This window comes from Heterodontus francisci, chromosome 2 (assembly GCF_036365525.1).
Source record: "Heterodontus francisci isolate sHetFra1 chromosome 2, sHetFra1.hap1, whole genome shotgun sequence".
Taxonomy (NCBI): Eukaryota; Metazoa; Chordata; class Chondrichthyes; order Heterodontiformes; family Heterodontidae; genus Heterodontus; species Heterodontus francisci.
The window spans coordinates 147,691,041-147,713,536 of NC_090372.1; the positions used below are offsets into that span (position 1 = coordinate 147,691,041).

Consider the following 22,496-nt stretch of genomic DNA (forward strand, 5'->3'; position numbering starts at 1 on the left):
CGGCCCCCCACACTGCTGCTGTTGCTGCTGGACAACGGCCCCCCACACTGCTGCTGGACAACGGGCCCCCACAATGCTGCTGGACAACGGCCCCCCACACTGCTGCTGTTGCTGCTGGACACCGGCCCCCCACACTGCTGATGTTGCTGCTGGACAACGGCCCCCCACACTGCTGCTGTTGCTGCTGGACAACGGCCCCCCACACTGCTGCTGTTGCTGCTGGACAACGGCCCCCCACACTGCTGCTGTTGCTGCTGGACAACGGCCCCCCACACTGCTGCTGTTGCTGCTGGACAACGGCCCCCCACACTGCTGCTGTTGCTGCTGGACAATGGCCCCCCACACAGCGACTGTTGTTGCTGGACAATGGCCCCCCACACAGCTACTGTTGTTGCTGGACACCGGACCCCCACACTGCTGCTGGACACCGGACCACCACACTGCTGCTGTTGCTATTGGACACCGGACCCCCACACTGCTGCTGTTGCTATTGGACACCGGACCCCCACACTGCTGCTGGACACCGGACCCCCACACTGCTGCTGTTGCTGCTGGACACCGGACCCCCACACTGCTGCTGTTGCTATTGGACACCGGACCCCCACACTGCTGCTGGACACCGGACCCCCACACTGCTGCTGTTGCTATTGGACAACAGCCCCCCACACTGCTGCTGGACAACAGCCCCCCACACTGCTGCTGTTACTGCTGGACACCGGACCCCCACACTGCTGCTGTTGCTGCTGGACACCGGACCCCCACACTGCTGCTGGACACCGGACCACCACACTGCTGCTGTTGCTATTGGACACCGGACCCCCACACTGCTGCTGGACACCGGACCCCCACACTGCTGCTGTTGCTATTGGACACCGGACCCCCACACTGCTGCTGTTGCTATTGGACACCGGACCCCCACACTGCTGCTGTTGCTGCTGGACAACGGCCCCTCACACTGCTGCTGTTGCTGCTGGACAACAGCCCCCACACTGCTGCTGGACAACGGCCCCGCCACACTGCTGCTGTTGCTGCTGGACACCGGCCCCCCACACTGCTGCTGGACAACAGCCCCCCACACTGCTACTGTTGCTGCTGGACAACAGCCCCCCACACTGCTACTGTTGCTGCTGGACAACAGCCCCCCACACTGCTGCTGGACAACAGCCCCCCACACTGCTGCTGTTGCTATTGGACACCGGACCCCCACACTGCTACTGTTGCTGCTGGACAACAGCCCCCCACACTGCTGCTGTTGCTATTGGACACCGGACCCCCACACTGCTACTGTTGCTGCTGGACAACAGCCCCCCACACTGCTGCTGTTGCTGCTGGACAACAGCCCCCCACACTGCTGCTGGACACTGGACCCCCACACTGCTGCTGTTGCTATTGGACACCGGACCCCCACACTGCTGCTGTTGCTATTGGACACCGGACCCCCACACTGCTGCTGTTGCTATTGGACACCGGACCCCCACACTGCTGTTGGACACCGGCCCCCCACACTGCTACTGTTGCTGCTGGACAACGGCCCCCACACTGCTGCTGGACACCGGACCCCCACACTCCTGCTGGACAACAGCCCCCCACACTGCTGCTGTTGCTATTGGACACCGGACCCCAACACTGCTACTGTTGCTGCTGGACAACGGCCCCCCCACACTGCTGCTGTTGCTGCTGGACAACGGCCCCCCACACTGCTGCTGTTGCTGCTGGACAACGGCCCCCCACACTGCTGCTGTTGCTGCTGGACAATGGCCCCCCACACAGCTACTGTTGCTGCTGGACAACGGCCCCCCACACTGCTGCTGTTGCTGCTGGACAACGGCCCCCCAAACTGCTGCTGGACAACGGCCCCCCACACTGCTGCTGTTGCTGCTGGACAACGGCCCCCCACACTGCTGCTGTTGCTGCTGGACAACGGCCCCCCACACTGCTGCTGGACAACGGGCCCCCACAATGCTGCTGGACAACGGCCCCCCACACTGCTGCTGTTGCTGCTGGACACCGGCCCCCCACATTGCTGATGTTGCTGCTGGACAACGGCCCCCCACACTGCTGCTGTTGCTGCTGGACAACGGCCCCCCACACTGCTGCTGTTGCTGCTGGACAACGGCCCCCCACACTGCTGCTGTTGCTGCTGGACAACGGCCCCCCACACTGCTGCTGTTGCTGCTGGACACCGGACCCCCACACTGCTGCTGTTGCCATTGGACACCGGACCCCCACACTGCTGCTGTTGTTGCTGGACACCGGACCCCCACACTGCTGCTGTTGCTGCTGGACAATGGCCCCCCACACTGATGCTGTTGATGCTGGACAACGGCCCCCCAAACTGCTGACTGTTGCTGCTGGACAACGGCCCCCCACACTGCTGCTGGACAACGGCCCCCCACACTGCTGCTGGACAACGGCCCCCCACACTGCTGCTGTTGCTGCTGGACAACGGCTCCTCACACTGCTGCTGTTGCTATTGGACACCGGACCCCCACACTGCTGCTGTTGCTATTGGACACCGGACCCCCACACTGCTGCTGTTGCTGCTGGACACAGGACCCCCACACTGCTGCTGGACACTGGACCCCCACACTGCTGCTGTTGCTATTGGACACCGGACCCCCATACTGCTGCTGGACACCAGACCCCCACACTGCTGCTGTTGCTCTTGGACACCGGACCCCCATACTGCTGCTGGACACCAGACCCCCACACTGCTGCTGTTGCTATTGGACACCGGACCCCCACACTGCTGCTGTTGCTGCTGGACAGCGGACCCCCACACTGCTGCTGTTGCTGCTGGACACCGGACCCCCACACTGCTGCTGTTGCTATTGGACACCGGACCCCCACACTGCTGCTGTTGCTGCTGGACACCGGACCCCTCACACTGCTGCTGTTGCTGCTGGACACTGGCCCCCCACACTGCTACTGTTGCTGCTGGACAACAGCCCCCCACACTGCTACTGTTGCTGCTGGACACCGGACCCCCACACTGCTGCTGGACACCGGACCCCCACACTGCTGCTGGACAACAGCCCCCCACACTGCTGCTGGACAACAGCCCCCCACACTGCTGCTGGACAACAGCCCCCCACACTGCTGCTGTTACTGCTGGACACCGGACCCCCACACTGCTGCTGTTGCTGCTGGACACCGAACCCCCACACTGCTGCTGTTGCTGCTGGACACCGGACCCCCACAATGCTGCTGGACACCGGACCACCACACTGCTGCTGTTGCTATTGGACACCGGACCCCCACACTGCTGCTGGACACCGGACCCCCACACTGCTGCTGTTGCTGCTGGACACCGGACCCCCACACTGCTGCTGTTGCTATTGGACACCGGACCCCCACACTGCTGCTGGACACCGGACCCCCACACTGCTGCTGGACAACAGCCCCCCACACTGCTGCTGGACAACAGCCCCCCACACTGCTGCTGGACAACAGCCCCCCACACTGCTGCTGTTACTGCTGGACACCGGACCCCCACAATGCTGCTGTTGCTGCTGGACACCGGACCCCCACACTGCTGCTGGACACCGGACCACCACACTGCTGCTGTTGCTATTGGACACCGGACCCCCACACTGCTGCTGGACACCGGACCCCCACACTGCTGCTGTTGCTGCTGGACACCGGACCCCCACACTGCTGCTGTTGCTATTGGACACCGGACCCCCACACTGCTGCTGGACACCGGACCCCCACACTGCTGCTGTTGCTATTGGACACCGGACCCCCACACTGCTGCTGTTGCTATTGGACACCGGACCCCCACACTGCTGCTGGACAACAGCCCCCACACTGCTGCTGTTGCTGCTGGACAATGGCCCCCCACACTGCTGCTGTTGCTATTGGACACCGGACCCCCACACTGCTGCTGGACACCGGCCCCCCACACTGCTACTGTTGCTGCTGGACAACGGCCCCCACACTGCTGCTGGACACCGGACCCCCACACTCCTGCTGGACAACGGCCCCCCACACTCCTGCTGTTGCTGCTGGACAACGGCCCCCCACACTGCTGCTGTTGCTATTGGACAATGGCCCCCCACACAGCTACTGTTGCTGCTGGACAACGGCCCCCCACACTGCTGCTGTTGCTGCTGGACAACGGCCCCCCACACAGCTACTGTTGCTGCTGGACAACGGCCCCCCACACAGCTACTGTTGCTGCTGGACAACGGCCCCCCAAACTGCTGCTGGACAACGGCCCCCCACACTGCTGCTGTTGCTGCTGGACACCGGCCCCCCACATTGCTGATGTTGCTGCTGGACAACGGCCCCCCACACTGCTGCTGTTGCTGCTGGACAACGGCCCCCCACACTGCTGCTGTTGCTGCTGGACAACGGCCCCCCACACTGCTGCTGTTGCTGCTGGACAACGGCCCCCCCACACTGCTGCTGGACAATGGCCCCCCACACTGCTGCTGTTGCTGCTGGACACCGGACCCCCACACTGCTGCTGTTGCCATTGGACACCGGACCCCCACACTGCTGCTGTTGTTGCTGGACACCGGACCCCCACACTGCTGCTGTTGTTGCTGGACACCGGACCCCCACACTGCTGCTGTTGCTGCTGGACACCGGACCCCCACACTGCTGCTGTTGCTGCTGGACAATGGCCCCCCCACACTGCTGCTGTTGCTGCTGGACAATGGCCCCCCACACTGATGCTGTTGATGCTGGACAACGGCCCCCCAAACTGCTGACTGTTGCTGCTGGACAACGGCCCCCCACACTGCTGCTGTTGCTGCTGGACACCGGACCCCCACACTGCTGCTGTTGCTGCTGGACACCAGACCCCCACACTGCTGCTGTTGCTGCTGGACACCGGACCCCCACACTGCTGCCGTTGCTGCTGGACACCGGACCCCCCACACTGCTGCTGGACATCGGACCCCCACACTGCTGCTGTTGCTGCTGGACACCGGACCCCCACACTGCTGCTGTTGCTGCTGGACACCAGACCCCCACACTGCTGCTGTTGCTGCTGGACACCGGACCCCCACACTGCTGCCGTTGCTGCTGGACACCGGACCCCCACACTGCTGCCGTTGCTGCTGGACACCGGACCTCCACACTGCTGCTGTTGCTGCTGGGCACTGCTCACCACCCCACTGTTGCTGTCGCTACTAGTGCGTTGTTGTACCCACAACCCCTCCCTCCCCCCCGCTGCTGCTGCTGCTGGATTCCCCTATGTCTCTGCACCAGGGCTGGGAACCCAACTGATGGACCCGGAGCCAACTGGGACCATGTCTGAGGCAAGATACCAGTGGCCCCGTGGTTTAGCGATATCTATCTGCAGATTCTCCGCCAGGGTACAAGGGAAAGGCGGGAGCTCCTCTTTCCAAGGGGGGGCAAGAAGAAACCCTCCTGCCTGACCAAACAAACCTGGACAGAGATAGCAGAGGAGATCAGCAGCCATGGGGTCACCCCTCACAGCACTGGGTTCAATGACCTTCTTCGTTCTACCAAGGTGAGTCCTCTATACCTATCTCCTCTTTGGGTCATGCATGCGGCTATGCGAGAGGGAGCACTATATGGGGAGGTAGTAACCACAAAGGTGGTGGCAAGGGTGTGAGGCATCAGCACATCCCATCAGATGCATGGTTGCATCTTGGTGACAGGCTGTCTTCTTCTGGAGCTCACTCCCATTACATCCCCTGAGAGTGGGAGTGGACATTGAGGAAATCAGAGACCCCATAGGAAATGAGAGGCTGCCACTAGCACAAATGTCCTGTTGTTCTTTGTGCGAGGTCTTTCTGTGTCCCTCCTTCTGCTTGCAGGCGAAATGGGCCCATAACACCAGGGAGAGTGTGACAACTGGCAGTGGGATATCTGATGTACGTGCTCTGATGCCGGCAGAGAAGGAGGCCCTGTAGCAAGTGGGGGCCCAGGACAGCCAAGCAATTTCAGACGGTGAGACTGGAGTGTCCACAACAGAGTGAGGAGACAGTGTGTTCAGGTGTCCTCCACCACACTTCTGGAGAATAACATCACGGCTGGTTGGCAGCAGGAGATCTGAACAAAATATCTGTGTTCTCTCATGCAGGTCATGGCATATCAAGGCAAGCTTAGCCGCTGGGACAGGGGCCTGCCGTCGACCTTTGAGGAAGAGGAGATATAGTCAGAGGATGCACCCTCACATCATTCCCCTGCACACTCCACCAGCACAGAAACTCTCAGGTTGGCTATGCAAACAGGCTTAAATTCAGGGTCACAAGCTAGTGAAAGCACCACACACACGCCCGAGCAGCTTATAGAGGCTGTAACAAGAGGCATTCAAGTTTGGAGGACTGTGGAAGGCCAGGCCCATGCTGAGCCCCAGGCTGATGATGTTTGGTGTCAGCAGCTCAGAATATACTGGAGTAGCAGGGATAGATAAAGAAACATCTGGCAGAGCTGCCAGTGGCAATGCGCTGCCATGAGCAAACGATGGAGCAGTCCATCCATGCCTTGAGAGCTGCCACGTCTCAGGCGTGTGAGTGCATGGCTTCCTCCCTCGAGAGGCTGGCGACCCTCCTGGAGAGCCAGATCCTGCAGACGCATGCAGACCTGCATACCATCGCCTTGGTCATGAGTTCAACATAGCAGTGGCAAGGCGAGAGAGGGATGAGGAGCCAGCCTGGAGTCTGTCCTTCTCAACTGAGCAGGGAAGATTAAACAAGCGTTGAGAAGGAGGAGAGGCTGCCCTCTACATCTGGGGACTATCCTCAGGACACTACAAGTGGAAGCAACCGCTCCTCAGCCCCACTGTCAGTGACCCCAACTCTAGTAGCTGCGACGACTGAGAAGGCTCCTGCACCTGTGCAGGAACACCTCAGCCATCCGGGGCCCTCCAGGCTTCAGGCAGCCAGAGGACGCCTGCCAAAGGACAGCACATTTAGCAACCTGCCTTCACCTCAGCTGCCAGCACAGGGGGTCGCACCCCACGTAGAAGCACCACAAAAGCATGTTAAGAATGTGGACGCACTTGGGGTTTCACAGGTGCATTACCTTTGGCCTTGTCATTGGTTGCTGCAATAGTGTAAATAAATGAAGGTCAAAATCATTGTTATAAATGATTCATGCTTTCATTGATCCCTTGCCAGATGCAACCTTTACCCTTGTTCCCTCAATGGGCTGCCAGCATAGGCACAGGCTGCATTTGGTCAGATGTGTCAAAGCGCATGGTGAAACTGGGTGCTAGGCACTGGAGTGCTATAGGAAGGAGGCGCCAGGTGGAATACAGTGAGGTGAGTCTTTTTTATGGAGTTCACTTTGAGAGGCCATCATGGTGGCAGGAACTGGGTATAATTGAGATTGTCCCGTGCCTTCCTTGTGCATCTCTCAATGGCTCTGGCCTCAGGTGCAAGGGGTTCAAGATCCAACGCTGCCTACTCAGAAGCCTCCTCATCGGATGAGTACTGGCAATCAATCATGTCCTCTTCTTGCAAGGCTTCTCCCTTCCGCAGTGCTAGATTGCGCAGAGCACAGCAGACCACTACTATGCATGAGACCCTCATTGGGACATACTACAGTGGATCGATCAAGGCATCGGAATCTCAACTTCAGCAGCCCAATGGCCCGGCATTACTCGACGGTCACTCAGGTGCACCTGTGGCAGATGTTGTACCTCTCCTCTGCTGCATTGCGAGGGTTCCTCACAGGGATGAGTAGCTATGTCTTCAATGGGTAGCCCTTATCCCCGAGAATCCATCCCTAAAGGTGAAGGGGCAGCCAGAAAAGCTGTGGCACCTGGGACTGTCGAAGTATGTTGGCGTCGTGGCTGATTCCTGGGAAGCAGGCACACACCCGCAGGATGCGCTTCTGGTGGTTGCAGACTAGTTGTATGTTGATGGAATGGAAGCCCTTCCTGTTGGTGAAAGCTGCTGGCTCCTGGCTGCTCTGTGGGAGCCTTGATGGTCACATGCATGCAATTGAAGGCACCTTGTACCTAGAGTATCCAGCGATGGCCCTGAATCCAGTGGTCCTCTCTGCCTGACTGCCGGGTTCAGTTTGGTTCAGTATCACACACAGTTGCCGGACCTCTTGAATAAGGCATTGGTCACCGCCTTGATCCAGTGATAGGCTACTTCCTGGGAGACCCCACATGTGTCTCCAGTGGATCCCAGCAAAGAGTGAGACACTATGAAGTTGAGTGCTACTGTGATCTCCAGGGCCATGGGCATTGGGTGTCCATCGAAGCCCACGGGTTGCAGCATGGCGCATAAGTCTGTGACGGCCTCCCAGGACAGCCGTGGTCTTTGCTGACATTGCCACTTGGACATTTGCAAGTAATTGAGGGAGGTTGGGTACACTCTCTGGTGTGGATAGGTGCTTCTTGGTGTGGCCAGCTGCTGCCACGCCCCTATTTGAGCTTTACTGGCATGCCCAGCTCGATAATGGCCCTCCTTCCCTGCAAGGGTGGGCACGGAGGGCATTATTGCATCTTCAGAGGAAACTAGCAAGGGGAAGCTGCAAAGGCAAGATCACATCTCCAGCGCATGGGAGGGCCAGAGACCAGGTGGCATGGGTCTCATACGCCCAGTATTTGTGAACCCCCATGCTGTGCGTGAGCACATCAGAGAGAACCTAGCACCCAAGACTGTGCCGAACCTTGTTGTGAGCCCAGCACCGCAGGCCAACAATAGCTTCCGCTCCCCCCTTCCCCTATCCATTGTTCACCATGGTTGCCTTCCTACGACGGCACTGAGGCCTTGCTGCCACCTTTAAACGGCCAGGGATCTGAAGGCATGTGATTCCTGTGCACCGCTGACTAAATTGGAACCCTCCCCCCACCCCCATAAAATAAGCTTCAATTCAAAGAAAATGCATCTAACCAACTGTTCAGCAATTCAAATTGCAGTCCTGCTGCGTAGTAGCGGCAACTTGCAGCTTTCCTGCCGCTGACAAAATCTGGAACCAACATCAGGAAGTTGGGTTTCCGGGCGAGCGCGTCCCCTCTCAATTTTTTTGGCCCCATCACACCTCCAATCTTGCTCCTGCTGGCCAGTGTTTCTGGGGTTCGTTGTTCATGCATTATAGGATGAAAGACATTTTTGACTTCTGCAAGGATGTATAATGTCAGTGTTTTAAGATTTTTCCAATTTTAATGACAATATTTGCAGTGAATAGGGGAATGAATAAAAAAAACTTTTAACACTGTAAGCAAAGAAAGGGGAATTAACGATGAGACAAGTCAAAGGATACATTTTTAATTTAAATGTACAATTCTTCTACAATGGGAGGGGATGGGGCTATATGATGCCTACAGTGTATTTGAGCCACAATACGGCAATGAACATTAAGCTCCTCACTAAAGTTACGTTAAAATACGAAACTGTCATTCATTCTTTTCAACAATCCAAATTATTATTGATATCTCTGCTGTCATGGATTGAGCCATTTACTAACATATCAGCTGTTATGATCTGACTCTGCAATCCCTTCAAGACAGCACACCATTTTTAAGAGTTTCCTTTAGGATTGATGCCAAAGACTGGCTTCACTTAGTGAAAATCTAAACCACAGGTACTTCATTGACAGATAGCAATCAATGTGTTCAGCTGCCAGAAAACGACAGGTTCACTTCATATGTTAAACAAACGACACTGCAACGCTTTTAAAACACATATTGCACAGAGAAAGATTTTACTGCACACATAAATTAAACCATAAATAGTTAGGAATCGATTTCAAAATATAAAATAAAAGCTTTACATCTCCCCAAAACAGGGTATATTATTTTCAGTTTAAACACAGAACTGAAGCTGAATTTATCTTTTGACATTTATAGGTAGCACCTTCCAATGCTTAGTCATTTAGGTTAGGTTTGACCTTTTCAACAAAGCTGTCCATTACCAAACTCTAGATATTTGAATGGATTTACCTCTTCTGTTTTCATGGTGGCTCTCATCTCCCTGTCAGCATTCAGCAGCTTTTTGCTCTCACCTTCTGCACCTTCTCCTCGACTACTGGAACAGTAATGGTTATCTGCTATTGTAATCTCTTCATTTTCCTCTGCTTCCAGCTGGCTCTGGTTAAACCGCAGAGATCCTTTCAGAATGTCTTTAATCTGTTTGTATTTAAGATAATGAATGGTCAGTTTTCTAAGAAAACAAAGCGAAACAAGAATTTCCAAAGCAAACGAAGCGGTTTGAAAATACACAGAAACATGACATGGAAACAGGCACTTGGCAGTTATTTGAATTAAAAAACAATTATATATATCATAGAATAATAGAAAGTTTAAGGCACAGAAAGAGGCCACTTGGCCCTTTGTGCTTGTGCCGGCCGAAAAATGAGCCACCTATTCTAATCCCACCTTCCAGCATTTGGTCCGTAGCCCTGCAGATTATGGCACTTGAGGTGCACATCCAGACTCCTTCTGAATGAGTTCAGGGTCTCTGCCTCAACTATCCTTTCAGGCAAAGAGTTCCAGACCCCCACCACCCTCTGGATGAAAAAGCTTTTCCTCAGCTCCTCTCTAATCTTTCGACTAATCACTTTAAATCTATGCCCCCTCGTCACTGACCTCTCTGCTAAGGTGAATAGACCCTTCACCTCCACTCTATTCAGGCCCCTTAAAATTTGTACATTTCAATCAGATCTCCCCTCAGCCTACTCTGTTCCAAGGAGAACAACCCCAGCCTATCCAATCTTTCCTCATAGCTGCATTTTTTCAGTCCTGGCAACATCTTCGTAAATCTCCTCTGTACCCTCTATAGTGGAATTACATCCTTTCAGTAATGAGGTGACCAGAACTGCACACAGTACTCAGCCTAACCAATGAGTTATACAGTTCCAGCATAACCTCCCTGCTCTTATATTCTATACCTGGGCTAATAAAGGAAAGGATTCCATATGCCTTCTTAACCACCTTATCGACCTGTCCTGCTACCTTCAGGAATCTGTGGACATTCACTCCAAGGACCCTCACTTCCTCTACACTTCTCAGTATTTTCCCATTAATCATGTATTCCTTTGCCTTGTTTGACCTCCCCAAATGCATCACCTCACACTTCTCCAGGTTGAATTCCATTTGCCACTTTTCTGCCCATCTGTCCAGATCATCAATATCTTACATATGTGACCTTCATGTTAAAACATGTATATAGCAATATATATATATATACCTTCCTTTCTACCAAAGACATACAAAGCAACAGGTACACAATATTATTTGTGATGAAAAGTTCTGATGAAAGGTCACAGACCTGAAATGTTAACTCTGCTTCTCTCTCCACAGCTGCTGCCAGACCTGCTGAGTATTTTCAGCACTTTCTGTTTTTATTTCAGATTTACAGCATCTGCAGTATTTTGCTTTTATTTTAGCTACACAATATTTTTAAATTTTAGTTTATCATTATACGTATGATGTTAATTGAGAAGCATGAAAATAATTACAATTATACCACCCATCTGATTTTGAAATCTACAACAGCTCTGGCTACCCTCTTTTGAGCTGAAAAAGAACAAAAATACTTCAACACCATCCTGTCCATCTTCTTTTAAGCAATTCTGGGGCTGTTGTCCTTAGTACAGGACATCAGCAACAGTGAGGAGATAAATCATGAAGTGGAGGTAAGTGATGACAAGTTTATGTTTTAAAAACCTGTAAATTGTCGTAGGAAAGGAAAGTAATGGTGTTCAGTTCAGCAGGAAAAAATGATTGACATCCTGGAAAAATGCTTTGAAGAAGAGGCAGTACAACCCAATCTCGATTCCAGCACAGGAAGAGCAGCATATCTGGAGTTCAGGGGAAACAAGATGGCAAAATTCAAAATCATATTAGTGTTAGTAAAATACTGAAAAGAGAAAAAGGTTTGTGATAGAAAGAGGTTGGAGGCTAGATGTGACAGAGGGATGATCATCAGACTAGCTTTCTCTTCTATCCTGTCCAGGGGTGTAAGGCAGGTAGTACCAGAAGAATCTCCCCACCTATGGAAACAGCACTGAGCCTTAGATGGACATGGATTTTTACAGAAAGTTTGTTGAAAAGAAAAAGTTTTTTTAAACTTTAGCAATGGAGATATGGGAGTTCCATCTGAATTCAGAAGACAGGAGGCCAAAAATGCCAGGAAGGGTTTTAATTATTGTGATTAGAGCTTAATTCCAGCCTAGACAAAGTAGCAACTTCTTCACTTGTAAATGCTCTGTATTATTCCAGTTACGCAGAGTGTGGAACAGGTCATATATAATCATGTATGGCTTCATATTAATGTAGTATGTAGGAAAGATTCATGCTGCAAAGCTCAGCTAGTTGCACAGCTAATTAATGCGGCAGGCAAGAATAGTTTAGAAACAACGAGAGGACACATACAGCTATATAATCCCTATAAAACGTAATTAGAAATTATACTTGAACACATTTAATAGTCTGGGATGGTTAGTTCTTGGGCAGAATTTTGTGCTCCCATTGGAGGCAGGCATGGAGGCGGGGTGGGGGCAAACAAAATGGCAGCCTTTTCTGCTCTAACAGAAATAGTCTAGGTAACGATGCAAGTACTTTCTACCAACAGCCCAGGATTATGTGACTTATCCAGCTTGAGTCCTGCTTTTCAGAATCACAGAAATAATCATAGAAAGTTTAAGGCACAGAAAGAGGCCACTTGGCCCTTCACATCTGCGCCGCCCGAAGAACGAGCCACCCAGCCTAATCCCACCTCCAGCATTTGGTCCGTAGGCCTGCAGGTTATGGCACTTGAGGTGCATATTCAGACACATTTTAAATGGGTGGAGGGTTTCTGCTTCTACTACCTTTTCAGGCAGTGAGTTCCAGACCCCCACCACCCTCTGGGTGAAAAAATTCTTCCTCATCTCCCTTCTAATCTTTCTACCAATCACTTTAAATCTATGCCCCTAATCACTTTACCTCTCTGCTAAGGTAAATAGGCCCTTCACATCCACTCTATCCAGGCCCCTCATAATGTTGTACATTTCAATCAAATCTCACCCAGCCTCCTCTGTTCCAAGGAGAGAATTCCTTTTCTGAAGTTACATATAACAACAGTTCCCCATCATTCCTTAGTACAAATGCATTCTCCCTTCCACCTTTCTTTTAAAAAAGCTAAATATTTAATCAATAACAAGCCAAAATGCTGTCAAAATAATGTCAAGGTTAATGGTGCTCACCGTTTTTAAAAAATGAATAAATGGTACAACAGCTTCAGGTGAGAAGCAGAAGGTTAGATGTAAACATCCAAAAGTTGCACCACTCTGCTGTTAGTTTCGCAAAAACAGCATCTTACCCTTAACCTCCCCATTTTACTTTTTAGGAACTTGCTTTATTTGCCCATTAAACTTGCCACAGAAAGTCAAGTCTTGTATAAGTACCCTTTTAGCAACATGATAAGTATTAATGATGGCCAATCAAGCTACATGATGCTAAAAATTAATTATTTCAAGTTTGGAGTCTCATTTCTCAGGTTTGATTTTTTCTTAAAAATTTTAAAAATGTCAAATCTGTAATTAAAATTTTCTTCCTACTTTTCTGTCTCTTTTTTCTCTTTCACTCAATCCAATATTCTTTTCTCTCTCTTCATTTCCCTTCCTGTATCAGATTTGACAGTGGGCCAGACTTTGCTCGAGCAGGGCATCTAATGTCCTCTGCCATTAGTTAGACTTGCCCTTGCATGCTTCACCTCAATCTTTATTGCCCACTAAGTTGCTGAAAGTTTGAGCTGATAATGGCACACAAGGGAAAGTGGGTATCTGGGACCTAAGTGAACAGGGCAAGCAGCAGGGCATCTCCTTAACCAATCAGATTGAAGGATTGAGAAATAAACAGCAGAAGGACTGAGAAGGAAGTCTAAATTAGAGTGGGCGAATTCAATGTCAAATCAGGTACAGAAAGAAAAATAGAGAGGGAAAGATGGATGGATTAAGAGAAAGAAAGAGACAAAGGAAAGCCAAAACATTTAATGTTTACAATAAAACTGACATCCAACAATTAAAACCTGAGGGATCAGGACTCCACACTTCTAATAGCCATTGTTTGTACCAGAGGGGTTGACTGGCAGTAATTAATAATTATCATGCCATTAAAAGGATACTTAGGCTTGTAATGGCTAGACTTAACTTTTTCTGCTGTGCTTACCATGCATTATTTTTGCAAAGCTAACAGTGGAGTGGCACAATTTGGATAGCAACCTTTGCAGTTGGCATTTAATTGCGCATCTGCTTCTAGCCTGAAGTTGCTGTAACAATTACGCACAAATAAACGCGAACACCATTCGCTTCACAGTTATTTTGACAGCAAAATCACCCTCCTGCTCAGTCCTTCTTGTGTGTCTTTCCCAATCCTCAAATCTCATTGGTTTTGGAGATACCCTGTTGGTTCCCCTGTTCATTCAGGTCCCAGATGTCCTGTTTCCTCCACTGCTCAGCTATCAGCTTACACTTTCAACAACGTTGTGGGCAATTTCTTTTTCTGCAGAAGGCTGCAGGGGCATGTCTAACTAACAGCAGATGCTGTTAGATGCTCTGCTACAGCAAATCTGGTCCAGTATTTCCTCCATAACTTTATCCTCAAAAATTAGAGATTCTTCTTCATCCCTGAGCTGTTCTACCCTCTCTTTACTAATACTGTACTTTTTATATGCTTACAAAAGCCCATTTAATATGATCTACCAGCCTTTTTACATTTTTCTTTTAGCCCTTCTAACCTCCCTTTTTGCTTCCCCACTGCACTTTGCCTTTTCACAAATCTAAACCCACTAATCCGTTCTGTTGAAAAGTCACTGACCTGAAATGTTAACTCTGCTTCTCTCTCCACAGATGCTGCATGACCTGTTGAGTATTTCCAGCACTTTCTGTTTTTATTACTCAACCCACTAAGCCTCCTATATGAGAAAGGCTTTTGGAATTATGAACCAGAGCTGCTTTTTTAAACGAACCATGGTTTCCACATTTAGTTACTTTACACAAATAAAAATCCATTTTCAGTTTTTGACCCTAGAACTAGCAAAACTGCTAACTTGCATTATTTTGTGATGTTGTGGGATTGTTCTTAGCTATCAGATTTGGTTCGCTATATCTCATCCAGTTGCGCATGGAGATAGTATCTGGTGCGAACTGTGGTATTTTCTTTAATTTCCTTTCCAGTTCACTGTTTAAAGGCAAGGCACACAAGAGATTATTATAGAAATTATATATATTTACTTGTATCTCTCTACTATCTTTAACAGACAGCCACCAGGTCTCCCTTTTTTCTATGTGTCTGCTTTTCTTCCTCATCTCTCACCCAATCACCTCTCTGTATCTTATCACATATACCTTGCTAGTATTTCCAAGTGGGTTCCAGCACTGGTGCAATCTAAATACAAGTAACTATCCCTGAAACTACCTGTGTTTGAATCACTGTAACATTAATTAAAACCAACAATATAATATACTTGAAACAAATGGTTAATGTCAAATAAATAAGTTTTTTTATATATATTTTCTAGTACTGACCAACTGACTGTGGTAGTAAGGTATGTATTCCTTCCTTATTCTTTTCTCATAGTTTTTCATGCTATGAACCTATGCAACACAATGCTACATATAGCCCAGAATATCTTTGGAAATATGTGTTCTAGAACTTCAATTTAGCACTTATTCAGCTATTGTTTTTAATTACCCCCTATGTGACAAGCTGCATGTAGTATTCATTCTCTTGTGCAATACAGCTTTCTTTGGTGGGTGAACAATAATCTACAGTAAGAGTACAGACTAAAAATAGACTTGGTTTTGTTTCAAATTACAATCTAAGTGTAATGGAATTGTTATTGGTAAAGCAAAGCCTCAGACATGTTTGGCAGAATTTGTACAAGTGAAAAACAAGAATGACCTTACTAGTAATTGCAGTAACTACTTTTAAAACAGATTGCGAGTCACTTCATCTGTAATGATTAATACTTAGGCATTACACTAACGGATACAGATGCGCCACTATTAATAAATAGCTATGAAATCTGTGCAATTACAGGCAGACTGTTGTAACTGTAACGCACTGCATTAGTCACACTGAATATACATAAGCATCAAATCTAAAGGAATAATCTCAGATGATTCATATTTGGATGACATTGAACTGGGAAAATATCCAGATGTGCCTTTTCCTTTAGAAGGGAGGTTAAAATTGGAGAAAAGCAGCCTTTGTTCATATAGAGCCATAGAGTGATACAGCACTGAAACAGGCCCTTCGGCCCATCGAGTCTGTGCCAACCAACAACCACCCATTTATATTAATCCTACATTCCCTACCACATCCCCACCATTCTCCTACCACTTACCTACACTAGGGGCAATTTACAATGGCCAATTTACCTAACAACCTGCAAGTCTTTGGCTGTGGGAGGAAACCGGAGCACCCGGCGGAAACCCACGCGGTCACAGGGAGAACTTGCAAACTCCGCATAGGCAGTAGCCAGAAACGATCCCGGGTCGGTGGAGCTGTGAGGCTGCGGTGCTAACCACTGCGCCCCTGTGCCGCATATATATCATTTTGTTGCAATAAAAATTTACTTCCATCTGAGAATGCCTATAAATGCGTCTAAAATACGTTTAGTAACGTAGATATACATAATCCTGAAAGGTTAATGGATTATCTTCTTTGCTTCATGATCAACACTTGTGTCACAAATAAACACATATTCAATTCAGTGCACTAAAATGGGAGCAAATACTTTCTTTTAAGCTTTGACCAGAAATCAGAAATTTATGCTAACACGATGAAATTAATGTACTAATATGTATTTAGAAAAAAATCTGTTTATTGTCAGGCCCAGGCAACCAGAGATTCATTAGGAGCGAGATCTATTCTGAATCCCGTGGCAAAAGTAATAATTGGAAATAAATATTACATTTACAGCAGTGAAAAATGACACTCTGTGGCATTAATTATTACAGCTCAGCCATCTGTCAGTTATACTTCAAATGCTTCCACACAAAAGTAGAAGTCGGTAGGATGGTATGTATGTAGTCATCACATTCAAAAGGAACAAAAATAGAGAATTAATTACAATACATGCAAGGGGGATGGTAGCATTGTGGGAATGTTACTGGACTAGTAATCCAGAGGCCCAGACTAATGTTCCGGAGACACGAGTTCAAATCCCACCACGGCAGCTGGGGGAATTTAAATTCAATTAATTAATGTGGAATAAAATGCTAGTCTAATTAATAATGACCATAAAACTGTCATAAAACCCCATCTGGTTCACGAACGTCCTTCAGGGAGGAAATCTGCCGTCCTTACCCGGTTAGAGTACATGTGACTCCAGACCCACACCAATATGGTTGACTCTTAATTGAACTCTGAAGTGGCAGAGCAAACCAAACCAGTTGCAGGTGGCTCACCACCACGAAGGACAAATAGGGATGGGCAATAAATGCTGGCCTTGCCAGTGATACATCCCAGAACGAAATAAAACAAACGACAGCCAACACAACACAACAAAAGGTTGAACAGAAAAAGTAGGGAAACAAAGACAGGCAGTACACAACATAAACAACTTGCATGCATGTAGCACTTTTAAAGTAATAAAACAACCCAAGGCACTTCACAGGAGTGTTATAAAACAAAATATACTGAACCACATAAGGATATGTTAGGGCAAATGACCAAACGCCTGGCCAAAAAGGTAAGAGGGTCTTAAAGGAGGAAAGCGAGACAGACAGATTTAGGGAGAGAATTCTAGAGATTAGGGCACAGGCAGCTGAAGGCAAGGCCACCAATGGTGGAGTGATTAAAATCGGGGATACTCGAGAGGCTAGAAGTAGAGGAACGCAGATATCTCGGAGGGTTGTGGGGCTGGAGGAGATTACAGAGATAGGGAGGGGCGAGGTTATGGAAGGGATTGAAAACAAGGATGAGAATTTTAAAATCGAAGCGTTGTTTAACTGGGAGTCAATGTAGGTCAGCGAGCACAGGGGATTTAGGTGAACAGCACTTGGTGCAAGTTGGAACATGGGCAGCAGAAATGTAAAAAATTATAGTGATGTAGAACTCGTGGAGTGCATCAGTTACCTGTGATACCTTCAATTGATCAATGTATGTAGGTACATGCATGTATGTTAAAAGCCTTAACAGTTCATCCTCCATCTACTTTGGGACATGCCCACTATTAATGGAGAAAACCACGGGGGCAGTGTTTTTCCATATGTTTAATACTCTGATTCTCCCCATTGCTACAGTGCAGAAAAGCCCTACCATCATATTAGTACAATTCATTTTGACGGAAACAGTCTGTAAACTTATCTATAGGTTAGTCAGAACAACCCACTGACAAGTGACAAACTGCAGCATTACCGGCAGAATTGCTGCAGAGCTGAGAAGCAAGTGTGGAGAGGACCAAAATAGACAATACACTTGAAATGGTCAGAAGGCTGTAACAGCAACTGAATTCGAAAATGGAGAAAATATCTGAGTTCTGTGCTGTCACGAAAACGTGCTAGGTCAAATGACTTTTTTTTTTAATGGGGAGGTGGTGGCGTAGTGGTAATGTCACTAGACTAGTAACCCTGAGCCTCAGGCAAATGCTCTGGGGACATGGGTTCATATCCCACCATGGCAGATGGAGGAATTTGAATTTAATTTATAAATCTGGACTTAAAAAAAGCTAGTCTAATGGTGACCATGAAATCATTGTTGATTGTTGTAAAAACCTATCTGGTTCACTAATGTCCTTTAGGGAAGGAAATCTGCCGTCTTTACCCAGTCTGGCCTACATGTGACTCCAGACCCACAACAATGTGGCTGACTCTTAAATGCCCTCTGGAGTGGCCTAGTAAGCCACTCAGGTCAAGAGCAATTAGGGATGAGCAATAAATGCTGGACTAGCCAGTGACGCCCACATCCCACCAACGAATAAAAAAAATCCACCAGCTGAAAACCTGAATATCAAACTGGTGGAGACGCACCACTCAAACCTTGCAAGCTTTGAACTCTGCTTGCTGACCACGAGCACCGAGGCATATTCCCTACTGCAGACTGTAATGCTCAATGGTTTAATTGATCTGTGTTTGATTATGTTAGTCTGTTCACCGATTGGTGCTCACTGTGCTTCATGACTTAAGCCTAAGGGGGAGCTACTGAGAGTAGAGAACTTTCTGGAAAGAACAGAGAGACCGCCTCTCAAAGGAAATCAGCTGCATTACTGTCTCTTGGAGAACCACTGAATCAGCATCCACATCTTGAAATTGCAAGCCTCAGGACTACCATAGGTAAGTTGCGCGATCACCGAATTCAGCCTGAAGCCAGCCGAGTCACCAACCTCCAACTTTTTATTTCTCTGGACTCTAATTCAACTAATCCATCCTTCCCCACTCTGTAACCTATTTGTGTGCGTGTGCGTGAGAGAAAGTTGGAGCACATCTTATTATTTTAACTTAGATCGGTTTAAGTACAATAAAGTTAACCTCTTTGTTAAACTTCAGAAAACATGTCTGATTGACTTTTTTATGATCATGGGACATAAACTCACTGAATTGGCAAGTATATCCACTTCAAAAAGAAATAAATCTATTGTGGTCAAACAAGGAGAGGGAAAAGAGGGGAGCTCTTTGACCCCTCCTCACCTGATCATAACAGAAATTTGGGGGCTCTACATCTGAGATCAAACTCAAAGACAAACTAGAAATTGTAAGCGGGAAACCAAATTGATCCCTAGCAATAATATTAAACAAAAAAACTTTAATACAGGTTTTATTGTAGTTCAGTGCTAGAGCACTAAAATGTCCTCATTCAAGGCCAGTACCTTCAAAGAACAGAGTGAAGTAACTTGAGACAGTTTAAAAGCCCTATCCATTGAAGAGTTAAGGAGTAAAGCCAGACATTTCGAGATGAATATCTGTCCAAAAGCTAGGAAACCCGAAATCCTAAAACTTATGGCCAACCGTTTTGAAAGTGAAATTGAAAACCAGAGACAGGCATAGAATCTGTAACAGACAGAATATCATTAGCCAAGATACAGCTGGAACAGCAAAGACTAGAGCTAGAATTCAAAAAAAGAGAATTCCATGAAAGGGAGAAAGAAAGAGAATTCCAGCAGGAGAGGCAGGAAAGAAAGTTAAGGCAGCTCGAACTGAATAGGGGAAGACCCAATGTACCGAGTGAAGGCACCACTAATGAGGGAACTAACCCTAGCTCAGGACTGAGTGCTAAGCTCTTCAAGTTCTCCCAATTGATACCAAAGTTCAATGAGGGGGATGTGGAAGCATTTTCATCTCATTTGAAAAGCTTGCAAAACAGTAGACGTGGCCAATGGAGGGCTGGACCCTGCTATAGCAAAGCAAATTAACAGGAAAAGACCATGAGGTTTATTTACTATTGTCCGATGGGAGTTCATCAAACTATGAAATGACCAAAAGTGCTATCTTGAGTGCATATGAGCTGGTACCGGAGGTGTACCACCAAAAATTCCGAACCCTCTGAAAACAGCCTTAACAAAGTTACATCAAGTTTGAAAGGGTTAAGTAACTCACTTTTGACCGATGGATACAGGTGCTTAAGATGGAGTCCACCTATGAAAACCTCAGAGCGGTGACCCTCCTCCAGGAATTCAAAACCTCGCTTCCACTTTCCCTAAAAACCCATGTGGAGGAACAAAAGGTTCCAAGAGCCAGACAGGCAGCAACCCTGGCTGATGATTATGACTTGTTCGCATGCACTTGTCTCAAGGGTAACACTTCTCTAGTCACCTCCAAAAACCTGAAAAGGGTAGAAGATGGGAGGGTGATAGGAAGATAAACAGCCATGGGCGAGAAGGGAAATCTGGAAACAGAGGGGGCCCTCCTCATGCCAAAAAGGAAGGTGCTGAGAACAGGAGTGATGCCCGAAAACCTGTATGTTTCAATTGCAATGACGAAGGTGACCTTTGAGCTGACTGCTGGAAGTTATGGGGAAAACCCATAGGAATACTCAGGGTACACTGGACCAGTGCAGGAAAAGGGGCCCTGATGGAGAGCACAGCAGACCAGGCTGTGGTCTAACTGCAGCAGTACAGCCCTGTAAACATACCGCTGTGAGTGCAGGAGAACTTAACAAAATCCCTGAGAGTTACCAGGATTTTGTGTTCAAAGGAAAAGTGACCCCATACCCCTCCACTTAAGAATGAAGATACAGGGGCTACCCAATCCCTTCTGCTAGGAAAAGGCATGACCTTTCCCCTAGAGAGTGCACTGAATGCCAAAGTGTTGGTGAACAGTATCGGGGGAAGGTATGTGCCCATACCTTTATATCGAATGCACCTGGAGTGCAACCTTATTTCAGGACCAGTAACCCTAGTTTACACGTAGATGGGGTCGATCAGCTCCTTGGTAATGACCTGGCGGGGGCAAATGTGGTAGCTTTCCCAGCGATCTTAGAGAGGCCAAACGATGCCAAGGAGACAGAGCTGTTACAGGAGAAGGTCCTTGGCATTTTCTCTGACTGTGTGGTGACCCAATCCATGGCCAAACAAGCTCCATCAGAGGAGGCTGAACTGGCACTGCAGACGGATGATCCTGCTGTCTGGTTATCCGAAATCTTCTTCAGGAATTTAGAGGAACCAAAGGAAGTGTTAAGCAGGTCTGCCTTGGTTGAGGCTCAACAAGATCACCCAGTGTTAAATACGTTAGCACAGACTGCCCAAACTGAAGCTGGAGCAGAGGGAGTCCCAGAGTGCTACTATTTAAAGAATGAAGTGCTGATGAGGAAGTGGAGACCTCCTCACAAGCCTGCGGATGAAGAGTGGACAATGGTCCACTAGGTAGTGGTGCCGCCGAGATACTGTAGGGAAAAGTTGAGGATAGCTTATGAAATTCCAATGGCTGGAAATGTCGGTATCTGAAAAACCCAAGCCTGCATAAGACAGCATTTTTACTGGCCACAACTCCAGAAGGATGTGGTGAAATTCTGTAAAACTTGCCACATGTGCCAGGTTGTGGGGAATCCCCAACTTGTAATAAAACCTGTGCTCCTAATTCCCATTTCGGCTTTTGGGGAACCATTCGGCAGAGTGCTGGTGGATTGTGTAGGACCTCTGCCAAAAACAAAAGGGGTCTACCAGTATCTTCTCAGCATTATGGATGTGGCTACCCAATTTCCAGAGGCCATCCCCCTAAGAACTATCTCTGTCAAGGTAATGGTGGAGGGGCTAATTTTTCGCCTGATATGGTCTGCCTGCTGAGATCCAGTCGAATCAGGGCAAGAATTTTATGTCCAGTGTTATGACCAGGTGAGAAAGAGGCTGGCCAGCAAGGTAATCACATGACTGACTGGAATAACCACTCCTGGCTTTGCGTATTGTGCGTGTCAGGGAATGGTCCTTTGTCCACAGACACTGTTCGCTATTATGCAAAAATGTCCCTCCAGCCTGGCAACCTCTTGTAACAGGCCTTCTCTTCTTCCCAGCAACAATTTGAAATTTAATGTCCATGTAGTGAAATTAATGTGCCTCATTCTTGGCAGGTGGGGACCTGCATGACACATCCACACCCAGGGGATTGAAATGCTATTTGAGAAAAGGTGCTATTTCATT

At 48.4% G+C, this 22,496-nt stretch overlaps 1 protein-coding gene across 7 annotated transcripts in view; it reads right to left on the reverse strand.

Annotated features, from left to right (window-relative positions):
* Positions 1-22,496, reverse strand: part of tbc1d5 (TBC1 domain family, member 5) — a 771,220-nt gene that overhangs the window by 19,196 nt on the left and 729,528 nt on the right. For all 7 annotated transcript variants that reach the window (XM_068011845.1, XM_068011853.1, XM_068011822.1 and 4 more), the window contains one exon: positions 9,881-10,066. In XM_068011845.1, coding sequence (XP_067867946.1) covers positions 9,881-10,066 — 186 coding nt within the window. The remainder of the gene's footprint in view (positions 1-9,880; positions 10,067-22,496) is intronic.